This window comes from Bombina bombina, chromosome 10 (genome assembly GCF_027579735.1).
Source record: "Bombina bombina isolate aBomBom1 chromosome 10, aBomBom1.pri, whole genome shotgun sequence".
In the NCBI taxonomy this organism is placed as follows: Eukaryota; Metazoa; Chordata; class Amphibia; order Anura; family Bombinatoridae; genus Bombina; species Bombina bombina.
The window spans coordinates 81988852-82013553 of NC_069508.1; the positions used below are offsets into that span (position 1 = coordinate 81988852).

General features: G+C 37.9%; 2 protein-coding genes across 2 annotated transcripts in view; one reads left to right on the forward strand and one right to left on the reverse strand.

Moving 5' to 3' along the window:
- Positions 1–24702, forward strand: part of LOC128640804 (protein PRRC2C) — a 1245292-nt gene that overhangs the window by 799184 nt on the left and 421406 nt on the right. The window lies entirely within an intron of this gene.
- LOC128640805 (14-3-3 protein beta/alpha-A-like) lies at positions 5667–6568 on the reverse strand. The gene is given in 2 exon segments (XM_053693224.1): positions 5667–6502; positions 6505–6568. Coding segments are annotated over 2 exon segments (708 nt in total). The 5' UTR covers positions 6554–6568; the 3' UTR covers positions 5667–5843.

A 24702-nucleotide genomic window follows, 5' to 3' on the forward strand; every position in this document is an offset into this window, starting at 1 on the left:
AATATTTTCGTTGGAAACAACCTTAGGAAGAAAACCAGGTTTGGTACCATTCTCATCAAAAATGAAGCAGAATACATATTTGATTATAATACACTTTATCCGGATGGCTTAAATTCTGAATTAGATTTACATTCACTTATCTAATAAAATAAACATAAAACCTAGTAAAGTCATTTCTGCCAATAAACAAACTGACATAGTTCAATTAAGTTAAAAAATAAATAATCATACAGACAAAGTCATTTGAAACTAGTAATGGTCATAGTGTAAACATGGAATCTTTAGATTTATATATATACAAATAAATCTAGCTTTAAATTAGGTTATGCTCCTATATGTTGAGGTAGCCGTCCCTCTGATACTAATCGTTCTTTGCCCAACTCTTTTCTTAAAAAAATCGGGGATAATTCAATCACCGGACATTTTTGTAAAAATATACATATATATACTATTTTACTCCAACTCCCTAGTTACACTTCATTTTGCATTTCTAACGGCAGTTTAATAAATCTGCTACTTACATGGACATTTAATTTTTAAATCTTCACACTTTTAGATAATAGTTGAATATTTACAGCATATCTTTTCTCTTTGAATGGAATATCTTATTATTATCTTATTATTTTCTCTTTGAATGGAATATTTTATTTTTTAGTTATAGTATCAACACCACCTCTTGTTCTCAGAATTATAGCATCAATATGTACTTTGTCTTTCCTCTTTTTTCTTACTATCTTATAAACATAATCTATCAATAAGTATTTCAAAAGTACACCCATACATATCATACTATTTTGGCACATTATTCCATAGTCTGAAATAAAATAAACCATTATTTATATTATCTATTCAATCCTCACTACATTTGTCATTATATCATTTTATTTAAGTCATTTACATATTGAGATTGTTCAATACCTCTAATCGATAAATGCTTTTAAATTTTAATAATCTATTCTCTTTCACCTGATCAACATGACCTCTTGTTTTTTAGAATCTTTATTTGCATTATAATAAGTACACCAAGTCAAGTCCAAATACTGTTTAGTTCCTGTAATATTTAAACTTTTCAATAACATGCTTATTTTATAGCATTGTAAAATATATATATAATTATAATATGTTTTTGCCGCATAGAATAAATCAACTCTCCTAAGTTTTCGAATTGTTACAAAAACTGTTCACTAATCAATGTCTAATAGACAGATGATTCACGACCACAACACACCCTGTGGGAGTCAAATTTGGACCTATCATGAACCACATGAGGATATTTAAATCTACACAACACCACGATGAGCATCTTGATAAAGGCCACCCGGCTGAAACGCGTAGATTTGCTCATCTGCCTATTTATCTACTTATTATTCCTTTAGAGAATTCGGTTCTAGTAGGTGAGGTGCATTAAAGCTGTCTTTAAATAAAGCGGTGTATACATGTGCGTAATTCCTCACCCAGTATCTATCTACCGAGTTCTCATTGAGTCCATTCACTACCTATCTGATCTAACGGATTCCAGTCTTACTATCCCACACGTCGGAACAGGTAATAGGACCTGGAGGTACAGCCCAGAGTGCTCTGTCACGGCTGCCAGCAACTACCCCGGCCCCAAGACTTACCTGTAAAACAGTTACGGCAATACACAGGATATTAAGATAAAGTGGGATTTTACATCTTGAAATCGCAGTGCACTAACAACATCGCCTGTTACCAACAAAGTATTGGACACCACCGCAGGAGCGTTTTTTTCCATTTACCCTCTACGGCTACTAACAGATTTGTTTTAACTACTTGAGGACGGTATTCAGATACACAGAAACGGTAAATTGGGAACATTTGTTTGCTATCTTTTTGCTCACGAAACTGACCCAACTGGGAAACAGACTTTTTGTTAGAAACTGTACTTATGATATAAATTGTATCTAACAATATATCCACCTGTTTCTTATGTAATATCAAGTCCTATATGTTACAAATTATTGTTTATTGTATTTTTAACCCCGCCATTGGTGCCGGCACCTTCTAATATTTGCTTCTGTATTTTATTTTATTTACAATTAATTTTTTATTGTTTTTATTAGACTTGGTGTACTATTATATATAGTCTCCTCAGAGGTTTAGGATCCATTTAATTTGTATATAATTCCAACTCTTTGCTACATCACACAAATAGTTCACTCTGAGAATACGGAGCACTGCCTCTACCACACCGGAACATTACAATAGACTAAACTCTAAGCTGTATTAGCGCTACCCTTATTCTGTCTTTTCTAGTTCCACTTTTTTGGTACGCAACACTACCTTATCGGAATGAAAAATAAGATAAGGAGAATCACATTGTAATGCTGAAAGCTCCGAAACTCTGCAAGCAGAAGAAATTGCAACCAAAAATAAAACTTTCCAAGATAACAACTTAATATTTATGGAATGCATAGGTTCAAACGGAACCCCTTGAAGAACATTAAGAACTAAATTCAAACTCCAAGGAGGAGCAATTGGTCTAAAAACAGGTCTGATTCTAGTCAGAGCCTGACAAAAGGATTGAACATCTGGAACATCTGCCAGACGTTTGTGTAATAAAATATACAAAGCAGAAATCTGTCCCTTTAAGGAACTTGCTGACAACCCTTTCTCCAATCCTTCTTGGAGAAAAGACAAAATCCTGGGAATCCTAACCCTACTCCATGAGTAGCCCTTGGATTGCATATATTATGGTAAATTTTTCTAGTGCCTGAATCAAGGTATCAATGACCGAATCAGAAAACCCTCGCTTAGATAAAATCAAGTGTTCAGTCTCCAAGCAGTCAGCTGCAGAGAAATTAGATTCGGTTGATGGAAGGGTCCCTGAATGAGAAGGTCTTGCCTCAATGGAAGCTTCCACGGTGGCAGAGATGACATGTCCACCAGATCGGCATACCAAGTCCTGCGAGGCCACACAGGAGCGATGAGAATCACCGAAGCCCGCGCCTGTTTGACTCAAGCAAGCACTCGGGGAAGGAGAGCAAATGGAGGAAACACATAAGCTAGGTTGAACGACCAAGGCACTGCCAAGGCATCTATCAGCTCAGCCTGAGGATCCCTGGACCTGGATCCGTATCTCAGGAGCTTGGCGTTCTGACGGGACGCCATAAGGTCCAACTCCGGCCTGCCCCATCTGAGAACCAGGTTGGCAAAGACCTCCGATGGAGTTACCATTCCCCCGGATGAAACGTCTGTCTGCTCCAAAAATCCACCTCCCAGTTGTCCACTCCTGGGATGTAGATTGCCGACAGATGTTGCATGTTGCTGGGTCATGGGATGTGTACCTGGTCCGGTTTTGGAGTGCAGCCCCCCTTCCGTGTTTTGTATGTTTCTGGGTGATTACATATACGTGTGCACCCCTCCCTTGTTCCCAGTTTGTCTGGCTTTGAGAGCCTGCATTGTGTGGCTGTGTTAGGGATTCAGGTGTTGGAAAAGACCTTGACGTGGTGCCTGAGCTTGTCCCATTTGGCCAGATGTGTTGACTAACCTTTCCATTTTAAATCTTAGCTGTGAGCTAGCTGGTGAGTGTTGGGTTTCCTTTATGTGTTATATATGTGTGTATATATATATATATATATATATATATATATATATATATATATACACACACACATGGAATTTTGTCAATAACCTTTATTGTTTGTTGTCTTTTCTGGGAAACGTAGGGGTCAGAAAGCTACGGCTACCTCTCTTTCTTTTTGGCTGAGGAATATCATCCGTTTTTGCATATGATACTGCTGGACAGCAGCCTCCTGAGCGAATTACAGCTCATTCCACTAGGGCTGTGGCTTCCTCATGGGCATTTAAAAATGATGCTTCTGTTGAACAGATTTGCAAGGCTTCAACTTGGTCGTCTGTTCATACTTTTTCCAAATTTGATATTTTTGCCTCGTCCAAGGCTGTTTTTAGGAGAAAGGTTCTTCAAGCAGTGGTGCCTTCCGTTTAGGTTCATGCCTTGTCCCACCCTTTCATCCATGTCCTATAGCTTGGGTATTGTTTTCATAAGTAAGGATGAAATCCGTGGACTCGTCGTATCTTGTAAAAGAAAAGGAAATTTATGCTTAGCTGATAAATTTGTTTATTTTACGATACGACCGAGTCCACGGCCCACCCTGTCATTTTCTAAGACAGGATTTTATTTCTTTTTTTATTTTATTTTTTATTATTATTATTTTTTCTTTTTTTTCTTTCTTCTTCTTTTCCCCTTCTTTTTCCTTTTTTTTCCCTTTCTGTTTTTTCCTCCTTTCCCTTCCTTTCCTTTTCTTTTTTTTTTTTTTTTCTTTTTTTTTTGCTTTTGAATTCTTACATGTTCCTGATTAATCGGTGTAGGGTGAAACTAGAACTGTTTAAAATACATACACAAAGTTCGAGTACATCAATAACCATTTTTTTTTTTTTTTGCTAGACTATTTTCACAACCACGTGTGTGCTAGGTAATAAAACCAACACAGAAACAAACTTTAGGCAGAATACTGGTCAGTAAAAACAAAGCGAAAAGAGCTACCAGATATACAGACAGGTTCAGTTCCACATTCACTACTGCATTTATCAAGCGCAAGTATAACTGCACATTTTGTTCGGCTTAGGAAAATTGAAAAATCAGTGCATGAATTTGGTTTTTGAAGCAGACAGATGGTCAGATACTTAGAAAAAGTTTACAGACAAGTGGAGTGTTAAAATAGGGATAATGTGATGCAGGGAAAGTGATTACAATTTAGAGACAATACTCCATTTTTTATATTAAACCAATTGTAATTTAGAAAATGAAAGAGTTCAATAATTTAAGCTGGTGTTTGTGTCAATGGTTATTATGAGCTTAAAAAATGAAAATCTAAAATTTCAGTGTAGAAAAAGGAATTCAAAGTGCATTCAACCTGGGCTGTCCATACATATGTTTAAAATGTTTATACAGAGAAAGGACAGGTAAGGGCAAGCAGAACAATGTGTGATTTCTTTAATTAAATATTGTAAACAGTTAAAATACTGTGGCCAAAAATAAAAGAATGAAAAAGGGAACATATTTGCACAATACTCTAATAATGTTGTTAATGGGAAGCTCAACCTTTTTTTTTTTTTCTTAAGAAACGGACATCCTTATCCCTATATTCACAATATTTACCAATGTTGTGTTGTACAGTATGCATTTCATTAGACCCCTGATGTAATAAAAATTGGATTTGTATACAGTTACTGTGGCAAAAGTAAGCATTACACTAATTCATAAAATTCAGTGTGAATATTAAAAAAACAAGACTTTTTCTAGACTCAAACTGTTCAAATGTGCAAAATTTATATTAATCAGAACTAACAGAACACTCCAATGCACATCCCCATTCTATCCTAATGGTCACAGTATGATCACTAACATCCTGAAAAATGAATACAGTAGAACTGTACTTCAACTAATTTTTAGTATTGGTTGCAGTGTTGCAAAATAAAGTTACTAATAGAGAATACATTTTCATAACAAACCCCATAATCACAGTGTTCTCATAAAAGAAAAAGGAAAAAATGGATAAACAAGACATAATTACATATTTAAATCATATATATATATATATATATATATATATATATATATACATATATATACATATATATATATATATATATACATACATACATATATAAAGAATGCCATTGTATACTTAATATATTACTCCTGTTTAGAGTAAACAGCCATTTTATCTTAATCCACATATTGTTCTGCTACACTGAGGTTGTGAAAGTTGATGTACTATTCTTTTATCGCACAAAAAGGGATATATGTGTATACAATACAGAGTGACGGTGAAAAAAAAAAATATATTAAAGCATGGCAGTTAGTTGTCTCCCTCTACATTATCAGGTTCTTCTCCCTGGTTTTCTGAGGTCCATAGTGTCAGATTGTCCCTTAGTAGCTGCATGATAAGAGTGCTGTCTTTGTAGGACTCTTCATTCAATGTATCCAGTTCAGCTATTGCCTCATCAAATGCCGCTTTTGCTAGGCTGCATGCTTTCTCAGGTGAATTGAGAATTTCGTAGTTAAACACAGAGAAGTTTAGAGCCAAACCAAGCCTAATGGGGTGTGTTGGCTGCATCTCACTCTTACTAATTTCGAAAGCTTCCTGATAGGCTTGCTGAGAACTTGTTACAGTACCTTGTTTGTTGTCTCCAGATGCTACCTCAGAAAGGTACCGGTAATAATCACCTTTCATTTTCAGATAGAAAACCTTGCTTTCTGGTGGTGTGGCATGTGCAATCAGAAACTTGTCCAGAACATCCTTACAGATATCCTGCAATTCAACCTCGATTTTTTCACAATACTTTCTCGCCATCTGTTGCTTCTTGTCATTGCCCTCAGTTTTTTGTTCAATGCTGGATATCACGCGCCAGGAAGAACGACGAGCACCGACAACGTTTTTGTAGGCAACAGAGAGCAAGTTCCTTTCTTCATTGGACAGCTCCCCACCTTGCTCTGTCACAGCCATGTCATCATAACTTCGGCTTGTTCAGCAAGTTTGGCCTTCTGTACCAGTTCAGACTTGTCCATAATTAAGGCTGAGTAATTGCAAACCAGCAATGAGACTTGTTGTTATTTATTCAGACGAGGTCGGATTTTCCTCACTGTCCCCCTCTGCAGCGGATTCACTTCCGTTCCAACCACCACTTCCGCTTCCTTCAAAGCCCCGGCCCTTTCCTGCACTCCCCTCCTCCTTGGCATACAGGATTTTATTTTTGATAAACTTCAGTCACCTCTGCACCTTGGCTTTTCCTTTCTCTTCCTAACTGATATACTACAGGAAAGTTCCACTCTGTGAAAAGCATTACTGGGCTAAAAAGTTGCACACAGGTGGTAAATCGCCATAGAACAGGCTAACAATGGTATTGAGCCAGTTGTTCGTTCCTGTGAGTGCACTTCTATCTGTATGTATTTAGTCTCCCTATGGGAAAAAGGGGCAACCAGACGTGGACTCCTTGCTCAGTGTGCTTAGAGGAATATGGCTACACCTCACTGACGAGGCCCAATGAAGGCCGAAACGATCGTCTGGGGTTGCTGTGTTCCTTGTTCAGAGAGGAATTGTCTGGTATTTCGGCTCTGGACTGACCGTAATAGGCGGGATCAGACTGATATACTACAGGAAAGTTCCACTCTGTGAAAAGCATTACTGGCTAAAAAGTTGCACCCAGGTGGTAAATCGCCATAGAACAGGCTAACAATGGTATTGAGCCAGTTGTTCGTTCCTGTGAGTGCACTTTTATCTGTGTATATATATATATATATATATATATATATATATATATATATATATATAAACACATAAAGGAAACCCAGCACTCACCAGCTAGCTCACAGCTAAGATTTAAAATGGAAAGGTTAGTCAACACATCTGGCCAAATGGGACAAGCTCAGGCACCACGTCAAGGTCCTTTCCAACACCTGAATCCCTTACACAGCCACACAATGCAAGCTCAATATATGTGTGTGTATATATATATATATATATATATATATATATATATATATATATATATATATATATATATATATATATAAAATATGTATATATAGATAGATAGATAGATACAGCAAGGAGTAAAGCACTCCAGGTAAAGGATTTGTTCTGCCCGTAGTGCCCAGGGTGCACTCCAAATAGTAATACAGTAGAAAAGAAGAGAAAGAAGGCACTCACTGGGTCTTATCCGTCCTTAATATTTTTAATTTGTGATGTTTCGGGGCTGCCCCAGTTATTAAACACACATACATATCCAAACAGTGTACTCACCCAATATATAGAAACCCTTCGTATCCCAATGCAGCGCTGCCGACTGCGTTACCGGAAGTAGATCCACCCCCTGAGGGTTGAAAGTGACAACAATATGGCAAGAGAACACAATTGACGTAATTTGTACAAGACAAAATCTATGCAATGCCCTGCAGGAAATTCCATATGCAACCTATTAGTAAAAGTCATAGCAATCTGTGGTTGCAGCTAAACACTAATGTTATAAAAGTATAAAGATTTCCAACATCTTTGCTTTGTTTTACACTGTCTTATTCAGGATACAAGTATGCCCTATACTACTGTGTTGATATTAATACCCTAAGGGAAAACCAGATAAGGGAGGGCGCTGTAAATACCATATGGGGAACACATGAATTGTTCAAAAGAGCAAAAAATTGGATACAAAACCATAGCAATAACTGGTTACAAAAATACAGAGATTGGTTATAAGAGGCACACACAGAGATTGGCTATAAAAAACAGTGCCAATCTAAATGTACGTTCAATCCCTGTGGTGTCATGGTCCCCAGAGTATATGTCCATCTAGCTTCTCGCTGCAGTAGAAGATTTCCTCTGTCCCCTCCTCGTGTTAGTGGGGGTATGTGGTCTATAATTATGTACTTTAGATCTCGTGTACTATGCTTTGCTTGGGTGAAGTGCCTCGCCACTGGCTGGTCAGAATCACCCTTGTCTATTGCTTTTCTAATTGCAGATCGGTGATTTGCCATCCTCGTCCTGAGATCGTCAACAGTCTTACCTACATAAAATAGACCACAAATGCAGTGGAACAGATATATGATGAATTTGGTCGTACATGTAACCCTATATTTTATAGGGAATTTATTTGTGCCATATGGATGATTAAAGCTGTTCCCTGTTGTTAGACCACCACATGTGGTACAGCCTAGGCATCTGTAACATCCTGGTTTGTTTTGTAACCAAGTGTCTTTAATGTAACAATTCCTGGGATCAGTTTAAATTAGTTGATCTCTCAAGGAATGTGCTCTGCGATATCCCACTCTAGGTGGATCAGTATTCTGTAGAGGTAAATATTTATCTGTGGTTAGCAAAGTCCAGTTTTCTCTCATGGTCTTAATGAGATAATTTTTTCTCAGGGTAAAGGTGGTACTGAAAGTCATTCTACTATCATCCTTTGTGTATTCCCTTGATTTCAGCGCTTCCTCTTGGGTAAGGTACAAGATCTGTTCTTTACATTATTTCAGTAATCCCCTCTGGTAGCCCCTTATGGCAAATTTGTTTTCCATGTCCAGAAGTTGTTTATTCTTCAGATTAAAGTCTTTGTTGTTTCTGATCGTTCTTTTGTACTGGGATATTGGTAATGCTCTTTTCAGACTGGGAAGATGGCAGCTCGTTGCATGCAGTAATGAGTTTTTATTTGTGGTCTTTGTATACAGTGTAGTACAGATTTTGTTCTTTTCTTTGTATATCCTAAGGTCAAGGAAATCCACAGTATTCCTATTGTACGATGGTTTGAATTTCACTGTTGGATGTATGTCATTTAGATCCTCCATCCATTTTTGAAGTCCATCCTCTGTTCCCATCCACATTAGGAACAGATCGTTGATGTATCTACGAAATAGGATTATTCTCTCATCCTCAAATAGGTTTGTGCCTGTAGTCTCCAATTCCGCCATAAACAGATTTGCATAGGCTGGGTCAACGTTGGACCCCATAGCCGTTCCAGCAATCTGCAGATAGTAATCTTTCTCAAAGCGGAAATAATTTAATTATAGGCAAACTCTAAGAAGTTCTAATAATACATCAATAGTGGGTCCAGTATAAGGATACCTCATCAAATGATTCTTTACAGCCCTGATACCCTCTTCATGAGGGATAACGGTATACAATGATGTAACATCAAGTGTGGCCAGTATTACTTCTTCATCCATTTCTGGCTGTTTCCGTAAGAGCTGTATCATACTAGTTGAATCCAGAAGGATTGATGCAGTATTTCGTACTATGGGCTGTAATATCCTATCCAGATATGTAACCACAGGTTGAAGCAGTGACCCTATTGCAGAAACGATGGGTCTGCCCGGTGGAGTTTCCAAGCTCTTGTGTACTTTAGGGGGCATATACAGAACTGGTATTATTAGATAGTCTGTTATCATGTATGCCCCTAGGTCTTGATCAATGTTGTTACTTGTTATAAGATCATTGATTAAATCATCCAATTGTTTCTTGAATTGTGTAGTAGGGTCACCTCTTAGTCTTTTGTATGTGGCTTGATCATTCAGCTGTCGCATTACTTCATCCCTGTAGTTATTATAATTTAGTAGAACAATAGCTCCACCCTTGTCTGTTTCCTGTAGGACTATTGTATTGTCACTCTGTAAGGTCTTGATAGCTTCCCTTCCTTTTTTAGAAAGGTTATTTCTATAGTTCCCAATTCTGGTGTTAGGATCCTTGGTCTTTTGTATCATTAACCGAGAGAATGTTTTTATGGATACATTATTGCTCTGAGGTTCAAAAGATCCTTTCTTCTTGAATGTTATCTCTTCTGTAGTTTCAAGTTGGTCCTTAAATAATTCCTTTAATCACAGTTTTCTTGTAAACTTTTGTATATCAATAAAAAGATCAAATTAATCTTTATTTGTGGAGGGTATAAAAGAGAGTCATTTGTTAAGAACACTTATTTCATCACAGTTTAGGATATGTTCACATAAATGGATTATTAGGTTTGTGTCCTAATCCCCCTCCGGAGTTCTCTTGGGGATCTGCCGGTGACCCCCCCCCCCATCCTGGTATACATCCTCCGCCTTCCTAGTTTTTTGAATGAGTAACCATTCCTGATCTGCTGGCATCCTGTGGTGTTATGGTTATAGTAATTTTGTCTGAGTCTGAACTATTGCCTGATGTATCCACAGTACCTACTGGTCTTCTCCTATTATACCTCTGTCTCCATGGTCGGTTCATACGATATTGTGTACGTTCCTCAGGGCTCAATTGCCACCTGTACACCATTTTATTTTTATAATTGTTGGTAACATCCTCTATTTTTCTATTTTTAAAGGTAATAAGTTCATTCTCGTATCTGTCCACCTCCTCATTTAGTTTGTTAATCAAATTCTTATCCTGCTCTGCTTCCAGTTTGCCCTGATGTATTTCTTCATACTTTTTAAATTCTGTTCTGTTGATCTCTAATAGTCTTGTAACTTCTTCTATCACCAGCAATATTAAGTCCAGTGAAAATTTATTTAATATATATATATTTAGAAAGTGTTGCTTGGGTGTTTCTTGATCTGCGCTGTGTACGTTGCAAATGGTTATTTTGCTCTAAATAGTTGCTCCTGATATATTTCAATGGCAGCTAGTTTCTGAATATTCCACTATCATCAAATGGAATGTGAAGGAAAAAGGTATGGAGTTGAGTTTCAGAGTTCAGCGCACATAGAATGGAGAAAAACAAAACCAAATTATGGTGCAGTATGTCAGTACTAGGCAATCAAAAACTAAAAGTGAGATTTAAACGTGCTCACCTTGTTTAACCTCAAACATGTGAGGTATGTTGGAAGCATGGAGGGAATGTAATCCCTATCTGTGGTAAAGATGTTTCCAGCTGGTATGCAGAAACTTTTAGCAGGTGGAAATCTTGATATCCCTGGAGTAGAAATATGTTGGTATTTCAGACAAACTTCTCCTCTCTGGAGTTAGGTAGAGACACTTTAATTCTTTTTTGCTGGATTTCTTTCCTTGTTGCTGTATATTTCTTTTCCCCTTCTTTATACTTGAAAGGCTTCTCCTCTCTGGAGTATGGTATAAACTTTATGTATGCAAACCAATTAGTGCTCAGTTTACATACTATGAGATCATTTGTGGATATTAATTGCAGCACTCATGAGGTGTGTATAAATGATGCTTGCAAGGACACAAAGTGAAATTTAAAATAAAAACACTTTTATTTTCCAATGTCCAATAAAAAATGATAAACAGAAATGCTCTTTAATAATAGTCCAGATCAGGGACAGAATAGGTCAGCAGATGAAATATAGTATATTTCTTTAAATCCGGTAGTTAGTTTTTTTTATCACTATCTGATGAAGTGAATGTAATTCACAAAACGCGTAAGGGCAAGCCCACTTCTGACGTCACTTCCTGTCCAGGGAGACCAAGCTTCAAACACTTCAACAACGGACCCTGTCACTGACAGGCTTAAGAATCCACATCCATCCGGATATTGTAAGCTATCTAGAGCTCAAAAAACCACAAGGAATCATCATCTAGCTGTATTTACAGCAGTTCATGTAACTATTTATTATGGTTTTCCACCATAAACACCAACTTATCCACCTAAACTCTGGGAGCTTTTCAGAGCTCAAAACCACCACAAGGAATTTACTTTCAGCTGTACTTACAGCATCCTATACCACAATATCACTAACTTTTATCAGCTAGCTGTTTTTGCACCAGCCCTGATAAAAAAAAACTCACTACCGGATTTAAAGAAATATACTATATTTCATCTGCTCACCTATTCTGTCCCTGATCTGGACTATTATTAAAGAGGATTTATGTTTATCATTTTTTATTGGATATTGGAAAATAAAAGTGTTTTTATTTCAAATTTCACTTTGTGTCCTTGCAAGCATCATTTATACACATCTCATGAGTGCTGCAATTAATATCCACAATTGATCTCATAGTATGTAAACTGAGCACTAATTGGTTTGCATACATAAAGTTTATACCATACTCCAGAGAGGAGAAGCCTTTCAAGTATAAAGAAGGGGAAAAGAAATAAACAGCAACAAGGAAAGAAACCCAGCAAAAAGAATTAGTGTCTCTACCTAACTCCAGAGATGAGAAGTTTGTCTGAAATACCAACATATTTCTACTCCAGGGATATCAAGATTTCCACCTGCTAAAAGTTTCTGCATACCAGCTGGAAACATCTTTACCACAGATAGGGATTATATCCCCTCCATGCTTCCAACATACCTCACATGTTTGAGGTTAAACAAGGTGAGCACATTTAAATCTCACTTTTAGTTTTTGATTGCTTAGTACTGACATACTGCACCATAGTTTGTTTTTGTTTTTCTCCATTCTATGTGCGCTGAACTCTGAAACTCAACTATATATATATATATATATATATATATATATGTGTATATGTAGATATATATGTAGATATATATATATGTGTATATGTAGATATATATGTAGATATATATATATATATATATGTGTGTATATATATATATATATATATATATATATGTATATGTGTGTGTGTGTATATGTAGATATATATATATATATATATATATATATATATATATATATATATATATATATATATATGTATAGTGAGACATAACAAGAGAACTCATCCTGGAAAGTAGCCAGGTTGAAAAAAAGACAGGGAAACAGCACTCTTTTAAAGTAATCAGTATTTTTTACTAGCACAATATAATATACATAAATGGTAAAGGAGATGGCATACGGGTGTCCTCCCTCCGCCTTGGCACTGCAAGGATAGGCAGAATCCACCGTGTGTGAAAATACAGAATCTGATTGCAACAAAAATATATTACAAAGAAACAATACTATAGGACCTATCGAGTCCAATAGACAAAACCTGACCGGTCAGGGGATGTGCGAAACAAATTGCCCAAAAATTGTAAATGCAGCAAGATGCAGAGCTGGCTAAAGTAAAGCCTGTCACACTTCCTACACCCGGCTGCACACAGCACCCCTGTGAAGAGGTAATTGCTGGGCAGGTAAAACGGAATGTGGGATCTAAGAAAGTAATGACAGCCTTATGACAAGCGGAATATGATAATCAGGCATACCTTGCAATATGTACAATATAGAAAATATATACAGAGGGAAAGTGTGTACCAAAGATCAACTACTCCCTGCTGCATCCGACACCTCTCTCAGGAGGTATGACAGGTCGGGCAGGTAGTGTAATGGGATCTAAGTGATCAAATGGAGACACGCCCTCAGGATATGTACATGGGTTATTGAGCCATACATTTCAATCTTCATATGGAAATGACATAAGTAAACACAGACACAAGGCATAGGTTAGTGTCTGAAATGACCAATTGACACATTAAAGCAAACAGCGTTAGTATATGCTATGCAGAGAAGCAAAAGAATATGTTAGTACTCAGCATGCATCCATCCATTTGTTATTAGATGAGCTATGATCCTTGTAAGTTCTTAAGGAGAGCCGTGCCCCCTCTCGACAGAGTGGCGTTTGCCAGGTGCGAAAGTTCACGCACATAAGCCAGAGCTGGTTAGTACAGTTAGCGGCAAGGAATCTAATAACAGTAAGGAACCATACGACCTGTTGGATTCAGTGGTTTGTCGGCCGTGCCAGGTTGCTGTTAGTCCATGACAAAAAATGCCAGAAGTTTATCCGGACTTTGCTTTTGAATGTGGCGGTTGAGTAACCGCTGGGCTTGTTGTAAGTTCTTTACTTTGAAATCCTCACACGCACATCACGTGATCCGGTCGGCTGTACCTATGCCGACGCGCGTTTCACCCGTGCGTCCAAGTTGCTTTACGGGCTTCGTCAGGGCGTAATATCCATGGTGCACTTGTCACCGTATTTATACAAAGTATGGTTAGCGCCTCTACTGACGGGTGAAAATATTACAGGTAAATACAAAGTGTCAAAACTTAAGAAAAAACACAAACTGTCTATTTTTAAATTTAGAGTAGCAAAAGTGCTCACTCTACTTTATGTTGCATATTTACAAAAGAATAAAAGTTGACTATATTAATGTTGCAACCTTCAATTTGTTGAAGGTTTACTTAGTTAAACTTAATAGCGTACAAGACCCTAGAGAACGAATTTATTTACAAAAAACAGGCCATATCCAATTTATCATTAAGGCCTGCAGGAAGCTGTGTACCCAGAATAGAGATCCACCTGCATTCCTTTTGGAGGAGAATTCTATCATTATCCCCTCCTCTATTATTGGTAATTCCCCTATCTATTCCAATAAAAGAGAGAGAGTCAGGATTGCTATCATGCATGAGTTCATAATGTTTGGCCACATTACTTTTCTGGTTTTTGTATTTGACATCATCCCGGTGCTCTGTTATCCGGTCTTTTATGGCCCTTCTCGTTTTTCCCACGTAGTACCGCGGGCAGCTACACGAAAGGAGGTAAACAACCCCTTCCGTGTTACAATTCACAAAGTGTTTTAGAGTGTAGGTTTTGCCTGTATGTGTTGCAAATTGTTTAGTCTTAAGCATAAACTTGCATGCAACACATTTGCCACAGGGATGGTTGCCATAAGATCTATGTTTAGACAGCCAATTCTGTTGTTTAGGAACTGACAGATATTGGCTTTTTACCAATTTGTCTTTTAGATTTGGAGCCCTTTTGGCTGTGATGTTTGGAAAATCCCCAACATCACGAGATACAGCTTCATCGCTAAGTAGAGTGTGCCAATTTTGTGCCAGGATTTGTTTTAGTGATGTCCAGTGGCAATTATATTCAGTGACCAATCTAATCTTTGATTCGCCAATCTTATCTTTGGGCACAAGAAGACTGTCTCTATTCAAATGGGCCGCACCAGTTAGGGCTTGTTTTACTATCCTCTTTGAATATCCTCTATTCAAAAAACGTTTTTCCATTTCAGCCGCATGTTGATAGTATTTCCCTTTTGTGGAACAATTCCGGCGTAGCCTGAGGAATTGGCCCTTGGGGATGCCTCTTTTTAGGTGGCTTGGATGGCGACTTGAAGCGTGGAGTAGGCTATTGGTGGCAGTGCTTTTGCGATAATTTTCTGTCACCAGATAGCCATCTTTGATCTTCACGTTTATATCCAAAAAGGATATTTCTTCCTTACTAAACTGTAAGGTAAGTGAGATGTTACTCTTATTGTTGTTTAAAGAATTAACAAATTCTTTCAAATCATGCTCCGAGCCTTCCCAGATGAGGAAGACATCATCCACATATCGTAACCATATGTGGATGTTGTCTTCAAAGAGGGAATTCTGGTATACATCTTCCATCTCCCAGATGCCTAGATGGAGGCATGCATAAGTGGGAGCACATGTAGCTCCCATTGCTGTTCCCTGTTGTTGGGAATATATCTTATTGTCGAACATGAATATATTATTGGTGAGTGTAAATTTTAGCAGTTCGATTACAAAATCTGTGTGTTGCATTGCGCTCATACCTCTCATCGATAGAAAGTGCTTGCAGGCCCTTAGTCCTATCTCGTGGGGGATTGATGAATACAATCCCTCCACGTCAAGAGTGACAAGAATGGCGTTGTCTGGAATCACCAATCTGTCAATCTTCCTTAGGAAATCCGAGGTGTCCATGATAAAGGATGGTAAGGTGTTGAGGGATGGTCTAAGAAAGGAGTCCACATAATTGCCCAGATTCTCAGTGAGGCTGCCAATGCCTGCCACGATTGGTCTGCCTGGTGGATGATTGGCATTTTTGTGGATCTTCGGGATGCAGTAAAATACATGCATCACCGGATGTTCTGGATACAAGTATTTAAATTCAGTGGAGGTTATGATGTCTTTACTCTTGGCTTCTTTTAGAATGTTAAAGAGTTCAAATTGTAATGTAGGGATAGGGTTAAACGTTAAACCCTTGTAGAATGTTTTATCCAAGAGTTGGCGTTTAACCTCCAATACATACATGTTTTCGTCCCAGAGGACCAGGTTCCCACCCTTATCCGCGGGTTTTATTACAAAGCCCTTGGCATTCATAAGCTGATTTAGTGCCTTTCTTTCAGATTTTGTTAGATTGTCATTGACCAATCCTGTGAAGGGTAGTCCTGAAATTTGTTTTTCAACTTCTCTGACGAAGATGTTCACAGCAGGTACCATAGATAGCTGTGGCATGTATTTGGATTTTGCCTTAAAATTTGAATGAAACCTCTCATACTGGATGGAATTCTCCATCTGTGAGGGAACATATTGACTACCTTCACTATCTGCCAATAGACTCTGAAGGTTTTGTATGCTGGATGAGTCTTCTCTGTCCAGAGAAACATCTTCCACAAGGTGTCTGCTTTTACCTTTCATAATCTGCGACAGTACGACACGACGTGCAAATAGATGTAGATCTTTAATAAACTTAAACTTGTTAAGTGAATTGGTAGGACAAAATGTTAGTCCTTTTTTTAAAACCTCTATATGCATGAGATTCAATTTGAAGGAGGATAAATTGATTATCTGAAGACCCTCTTCAGAATTATTTAATATCCCCTTCGACCCCGGAACCCTCGCGATCTGCCCCGAGGGTAGTTCGCTTGGTTCTGGTCGTAACTCCGTTGCCGTCGTTGTCTGGAGGGATACCTCCTCTCTTCTGAATGTGTACCTGCTATCTTCCCTCCTCCTTTTTCTTCCCCCTCTCCTCCTTCTCCTAAAAAAGACTGTGAGTTCCTACGGGTAGATCTGCGGTGCTCAGATTCTATGTCTGATCCATCAGTACCCGAATCATAAGAACTTCTTACTGGCAGATAATTATATACTTTTTTGTTTTTATAATCATCATTATCTCTCGAGAATTTCCTACCTTTTCTAAGTTTGATGTCATTTTGTAACCTTGATATCTGTTCCTTTATTTCCTCATTTAGTTTAACAAAGTTTGTATTGGTTGAAAAGGTATTAACCAGTTTTAGTGATTCCTCAGCCTGCGTAATGGTTTTCTCTAACCTTTCTTTGTTACGAATTACCATTTTTTTCATCAAAATGATGGAACAGTCTGAGAGGCTGGAATTCCAGCCTTCCATAAATTCTTCGCCTCCCTTTGCAACATTAATAAAGTCAACTTTTATTCTTTTGTAAATATGCAACATAAAGTAGAGTGAGCACTTTTGCTACTCTAAATTTAAAAATAGACAGTTTGTGTTTTTTCTTAAGTTTTGACACTTTGTATTTACCTGTAATATTTTCACCCGTCAGTAGAGGCGCTAACCATACTTTGTATAAATACGGTGACAAGTGCACCATGGATATTACGCCCTGACGAAGCCCGTAAAGCAACTTGGACGCACGGGTGAAACGCGCGCCGGCATAGGTCCAGCCGACCGGATCACGTGATGTGCGTGTGAGGATTTCAAAGTAAAGAACTTACAACAAGCCCAGCGGTTACTCAACAGCCACATTCAAAAGCAAAGTCCGGATAAACTTCTGGCATTTTTTGTCATGGACTAACAGCAACCTGGCACGGCCGACAAACCACTGAATCCAACAGGTCGTATGGTTCCTTACTGTTATTAGATTCCTTGCCGCTAACTGTACTAACCAGCTCTGGCTTATGTGCGTGAACTTTCACACCTGGCAAACGCCACTCTGTCGAGAGGGGGCACGGCTCTCCTTAAGAACTTACAAGGATCATAGCTCATCTAATAACAAATGGATGGATGCATGCTGAGTACTAACATATTCTTTTGCTTCTCTGCATAGCATATACTAACGCTGTTTGCTTTAATGTGTCAATTGGTCATTTCAGACACTAACCTATGCCTTGTGTCTGTGTTTACTTATGTCATTTCCATATGAAGATTGAAATGTATGGCTCAATAACCCATGTACATATCCCGAGGGCGTGTCTCCATTTGATCACTTAGATCCCATTGCACTACCTGCCCGACCTGTCATACCTCCTGAGAGAGGTGTCGGATGCAGCAGGGAGTAGTTGATCTTTGGTACACACTTTCCCTCTGTATATATTTTCTATATTGTACATATTGCAAGGTATGCCTGATTATCATATTCCGCTTGTCATAAGGCTGTCATTACTTTCTTAGATCCCACATTCCGTTTTACCTGCCCAGCAATTACCTCTTCACAGGGGTGCTGTGTGCAGCCGGGTGTAGGAAGTGTGACAGGCTTTACTTTAGCCAGCTCTGCATCTTGCTGCATTTACAATTTTTGGGCAATTTGTTTCGCACATCCCCTGACCGGTCAGGTTTTGTCTATTGGACTCGATAGGTCCTATAGTATTGTTTCTTTGTAATATATTTTTGTTGCAATCAGATTCTGTATTTTCACACACGGTGGATTCTGCCTATCCTTGCAGTGCCAAGGCGGAGGGAGGACACCCGTATGCCATCTCCTTTACCATTTATGTATATTATATTGTGCTAGTAAAAAATACTGATTACTTTAAAAGAGTGCTGTTTCCCTGTCTTTTTTTCAACCTGGCTACTTTCCAGGATGAGTTCTCTTGTTATGTCTCACTATACATTACTATATAAGGGTCTGCACCACATTTATTTATAAGCTATATAAGGGCCGATTACGGCATCCTTCGCTTCACTAGCCCATAGCAATTGCTTCTCTCCCGTATTTATTTCTTGATAATATATATATATATATATATATATATATATATATATATATATATATATATATATATATATATACACAGGGAGTGCAGAATTATTAGGCAAGTTGTATTTTTGAGGATTAATTTTTTTTTTTTTATTATCGAACAACAACCATGTTCTCAATGAACCCAAAAAACTCATTAATATCAAAGCTGAATAGTTTTGGAAGTAGTTTTTAGTATGTTTTTAGTTATAGCTATTTTAGGGGGATATCTGTGTGTGCAGGTGACTATTACTGTGCATAATTATTAGGCAACTTAACAAAAAACAAATATATACCCATTTCAATTATTTATTTTTACCAGTGAAACCAATATAACATCTCAACATTTACAAATATACATTTCTGACATTCAAAAACAAAACAAAAACAAATCAGTGACCAATATAGCCACCTTTCTTTGCAATGACACTCAAAAGCCTGCCATCCATGGATTCTGTCAGTGTTTTGATCTGTTCACCATCAACATTGCGTGCAGCAGCAACCACAGCCTCCCAGACACTGTTCAGAGAGGTGTACTGTTTTCCCTCCTTGTAAATCTCACATTTGATGATGGACCACAGGTTCTCAATGGGGTTCAGATCAGGTGAACAAGGAGGCCATGTCATTAGATTTTCTTCTTTTATACCCTTTCTTGCCAGCCACGCTGTGGAGTACTTGGACGCGTGTGATGGAGCATTGTCCTGCATGAAAATCATGTTTTTCTTGAAGGATGCAGACTTCTTCCTGTACCACTGCTTTAAGAAGGTGTCTTCCAGAAACTGGCAGTAGGACTGGGAGTTGAGCTTGACTCCATCCTCAACCCGAAAAGGCCCCACAAGCTCATCTTTGATGATACCAGCCCAAACCAGTACTCCACCTCCACCTTGCTGGCGTCTGAGTCGGACTGGAGCTCTCTGCCCTTTACCAATCCAGCCACGAGCCCATCCATCTGGCCCATCAAGACTCACTCTCATTTCATCAGTCCATAAAACCTTAGAAAAATCAGTCTTGAGATATTTCTTGGCCCAGTCTTGACGTTTCAGCTTGTGTGTCTTGTTCAGTGGTGGTCGTCTTTCAGCCTTTCTTACCTTGGCCATGTCTCTGAGTATTGCACACCTTGTGCTTTTGGGCACTCCAGTGATGTTGCAGCTCTGAAATATGGCCAAACTGGTGGCAAGTGGCATCTTGGCAGCTGCACGCTTGACTTTTCTCAGTTCATGGGCAGTTATTTTGCGCCTTGGTTTTTCCACACACTTCTTGCGACCCTGTTGACTATTTTGAATGAAACGCTTGATTGTTCGATGATCACGCTTCAGAAGCTTTGCAATTTTAAGAGTGCTGCATCCCTGTGCAAGATATCTCATTATTTTTTACTTTTCTGAGCCTGTCAAGTCCTTCTTTTTACCCATTTTGCCAAAGGAAAGGAAGTTGCCTAATAATTATGCACACCTGATATAGGGTGTTGATGTCATTAGACCACACCCCTTCTCATTACAGAGATGCACATCACCTAATATGCTTAATTGGTAGTAGGCTTTCGAGCCTATACAGCTTGGAGTAAGACAACATGCATAAAGAGGATGATGTGGTCAAAATACTAATTTGCCTAATAATTCTGCACTCCCTGTATATATATACTGTATATATGTGTATATATGTATATACAGTATGTGTGTGTGTGTGTGTATATATATATATATATATATATATATATATATATATATATATATATATATATATATATATACAGTATGTATATAACCCACTAGAACTTATTTGCTGTGTCCCTCCCAATATATATGAATAATCCATATGGAGGATGTGTCCGGCTATTATACCAGGCAACGAATAGTACTAATATGGATTAGTTTTAATATTTCTACTACAAGCAACTAGTGTTATTGAAAAAACACAACTAAGCGAATTGAGATATTAACTAGTCTAGTTTGTTTCAAGATGGTTTAATTGTCAATCCCACCATAAGAAAGCTGGCTACAAAACCAGTTTCTATATTACTGCCAGAGGTTGATAACATCACCCTCTATATTCATACCATGCGGTTTACACATCTTAAGCGTGAAAATCCAATAGGCCTCTTTTCTATACAATTCCTGGACCCTATCACTACCCCTAGGTTTCCTAGGGATGATGTCAATAATCATCCAATTCAATGTATTGGTTTCACAATGATGCTCATAAATTAAATGTTTGGCTGCTCCAGTGGTTGTCCTTCCCTTATCAATATAATTCAGGTGTTCCCTTATCCTGACCCTTGTCTCACGTGACCTACACCCTATGTACTGTTTGTTACAAATAGTGCACTGTATCATGTAAATTGCATACTCTGATCTACAGTTAGTGCAATAATTGCAATTGTACACTTTCTGGGTATTAGTGGGCAGGAACACCTTACTGATATGGACAAAGTCACAGGCTGTGCAACTCCGGGTACAACATCTATAGTGGCCTTTGCATTTTAGCCAACTGCTTTCTTTCTTTGGTTTCCTCAGAACACTTGGTGATATCATATTACCAAGTGTAATATTCTGCTTAGATACAAAACGGCACCCTTTATCTACTACACTTTTTAACTGTTCATCTGCCCTCAAGATAGGAAGATTTCTTTCATGTAATTAGCAAGAGTCCATGAGCTAGTGACGTATGGGATATACATTCCTGCCAGGAGGGGCAAAGTTTCCCAAACCTCAAAATGCCTATAAATACACCCCTCACCACACCCACAAATCAGTTTTACAAACTTTGCCTCCCGTGGAGGTGGTGAAGTAAGTTTGTGCTAGATTCTACGTTGATATGCGCTCCGCAGCAGGTTGGAGCCCGGTTTTCCTCTCAGCGTGCAGTGAATGTCAGAGGGATGTGAGGAGAGTATTGCCTATTTGAATTCAATGATCTCCTTCTACGGGGTCTATTTCATAGGTTCTCTGTTATCGGTCGTAGAGATTCATCTCTTACCTCCCTTTTCAGATCGACGATATACTCTTATATATACCATTACCTCTACTGATTCTCGTTTCAGTATTGGTTTGGCTTTCTACTACATGTAGATGAGTGTCCTGAGGTAAGTAAGTCTTATTTTTGTGACACTCTAAGCTATGGTTGGGCACTTTTATATAAAGTTCTAAATATTTGTGTTTAAACATTTATTTGCCTTGATTCAGGATGTTCAATATTCCTTATTTCAGACAGTCAGTTTCATTATTTGGGATAATGCATTTGAATAATCAATTTTTTTCTTACCTTAAAATTTGACTTTTTTCCCTGTGGGCTGTTAGGTTCGCGGGGGCTGAAAATGCTTCATTTTATTGCGTCATTCTTGGAGCAGACTTTTTTGGCGCAAAAAAATTTCTTTGTTATTTCCGGCGTCATACTTGTCACCGGAAGTTGCATAATTTTTGACGTTTTTGCGCCAAAAGTGTCAGCGTTACCGGATGTGGCGTCATATTTGGCGCTAAGAGCATTTAGGCGCCAAATAATGTGGGCGTCTTTTTTTTGGCGCTAAAAAATATGGACGTCATTATTGTCTTCACATTATTTAAGTCTCATTGTTTATTTGCTTCTGGTTGCTAGAAGCTTGTTCACTGGCATTTTTTCCCATTCCTGAAACTGTCATTTAAGGAATTTGATCAATTTTGCTTTATATGTTGTTTTTTCTATTACATATTGCAAGATGTCTCAGATTGACCCTGAATCAGAAGATACTTCTGGAAAATCGCTGCCTGATGCTGGATCTACCAAAGTTAAGTGTATTTGCTGTAAACTTGTGGTATCTGTTCCTCCAGCTGTTGTTTGTAATGAATGTCATGACAAACTTGTTAATGCAGATAATATTTCCTTTAGTAATGTTACATTACCTGTTGCTGTTCCATCAACATCTAATACTCAGAGTGTTCCTGTTAACATAAGAGATTTTGTTTCTAAATCCATTAAGAAGGCTATGTCTGTTATTCCTCCTTCTAGTAAACGTAAAAGGTCTTTTAAAACTTCTCATTTTTCAGATGAATTTTTAAATGAACATCATCATTCTGATTCTGATAATGATTCCTCTGGTTCAGAGGATTCTGTTTCAGAGGTTGATGCTGATAAATCTTCATATTTATTCAAAATGGAATTTATTTGTTCTTTACTTAAAGAAGTCTTAATTGCATTAGAAATAGAGGAATCTGGTCCTCTTGATACTAAATCTAAACGTTTAAATAAGGTTTTTAAATCTCCTGTAGTTATTCCAGAAGTGTTTTATCTCCCTGATGCTATTTCTGAAGTAATTTCCAGGGAATGGAATAATTTGGGTAATTCATTTACTCCTTCTAAACGTTTTAAGCAATTATATCCTGTGCCATCTGACAGATTAGAGTTTTGGGACAAAATCCCTAAGGTTGATGGGGCTATCTCTACTCTTGCTAAACGTACTACTATTCCTACGGCAGATAGTACTTCCTTTAAGGATCCTTTAGATAGGAAAATTGAATCCTTTCTAAGAAAAGCTTACTTATGTTCAGGTAATCTTCTTAGACCTGCTATATCTTTAGCGGATGTTGCTGCAGCTTCAACTTTTTGGTTGGAAGCTTTAGCGCAACAAGGAACAGATCATAATTCTCATAGCATTGTTAATCTTCTTCAACATGCTAATAATTTTATTTGTGATGCCATCTTTGATATCATTAGGGTTGATGTCAGGTATATGTCTCTAGCTATTTTAGCTAGAAGAGCTTTATGGCTTAAAACTTGGAATGCTGATATGTTTTCTAAGTCAACTTTGCTTTCCCTTTCTTTCCAGGGTAATAAATTATTTGGTTCACAGTTGGATTCTATTATTTCAACTGTTACTGGGGGGAAAGGAACTTTTTTACCACAGGATAAAAAATCTAAAGGTAAATTTAGGTCTACTAATCGTTTCCGTTCCTTTCGTCACAATAAGGAACAAAAGCCTGATCCTTCCCCTACAGGAGTGGTATTAGTTTGGAAACCATCTCCAGTCTGGAATAAATCCAAGCCTTTTTAGAAAGCCAAAGCCAGCTCCCAAGTCAACATGAAGGTGTGGCCCTCATTCCAGCCCAGCTGGTAGGGGGCAGATTACGATTTTTCAAAGAAATGTGGATCAATTCGATTCACAATCTTTGGATTCAGAACATTGTTTCACAAGGGTACAGAATAGGCTTCAAGATAAGGCCTCCTGCAAGAAGATTTTTTCTTTCCCGTGTCCCAGTAAATCCAATGAAGGCTCAAGCATTTCTGAAATGTGTTTCAGATCTAGAGTTGGCTGGAGTAATTATGCCAGTTCCAGTTCTGGAACAAGGGCTGAGGTTTTACTCAAATCTCTTCATTGTACCAAAGAAGGAGAATTCCTTCAGACCAGTTCTGGATTTAAAAATATTGAATCATTATATAAGGATACCAACATTCAAAATGGTAACTATAAGGACTATTCTGCCTTTTGTTCAGCAAGGGCATTATATGTCCACAATAGATTTACAAGATGCATATCTGCATATTCCGATTCATCCAGATCACTATCAGTTTCTGAGATTCTCTTTCCTAGACAAGCATTACCAGTTTGTGGCTCTGCCGTTTG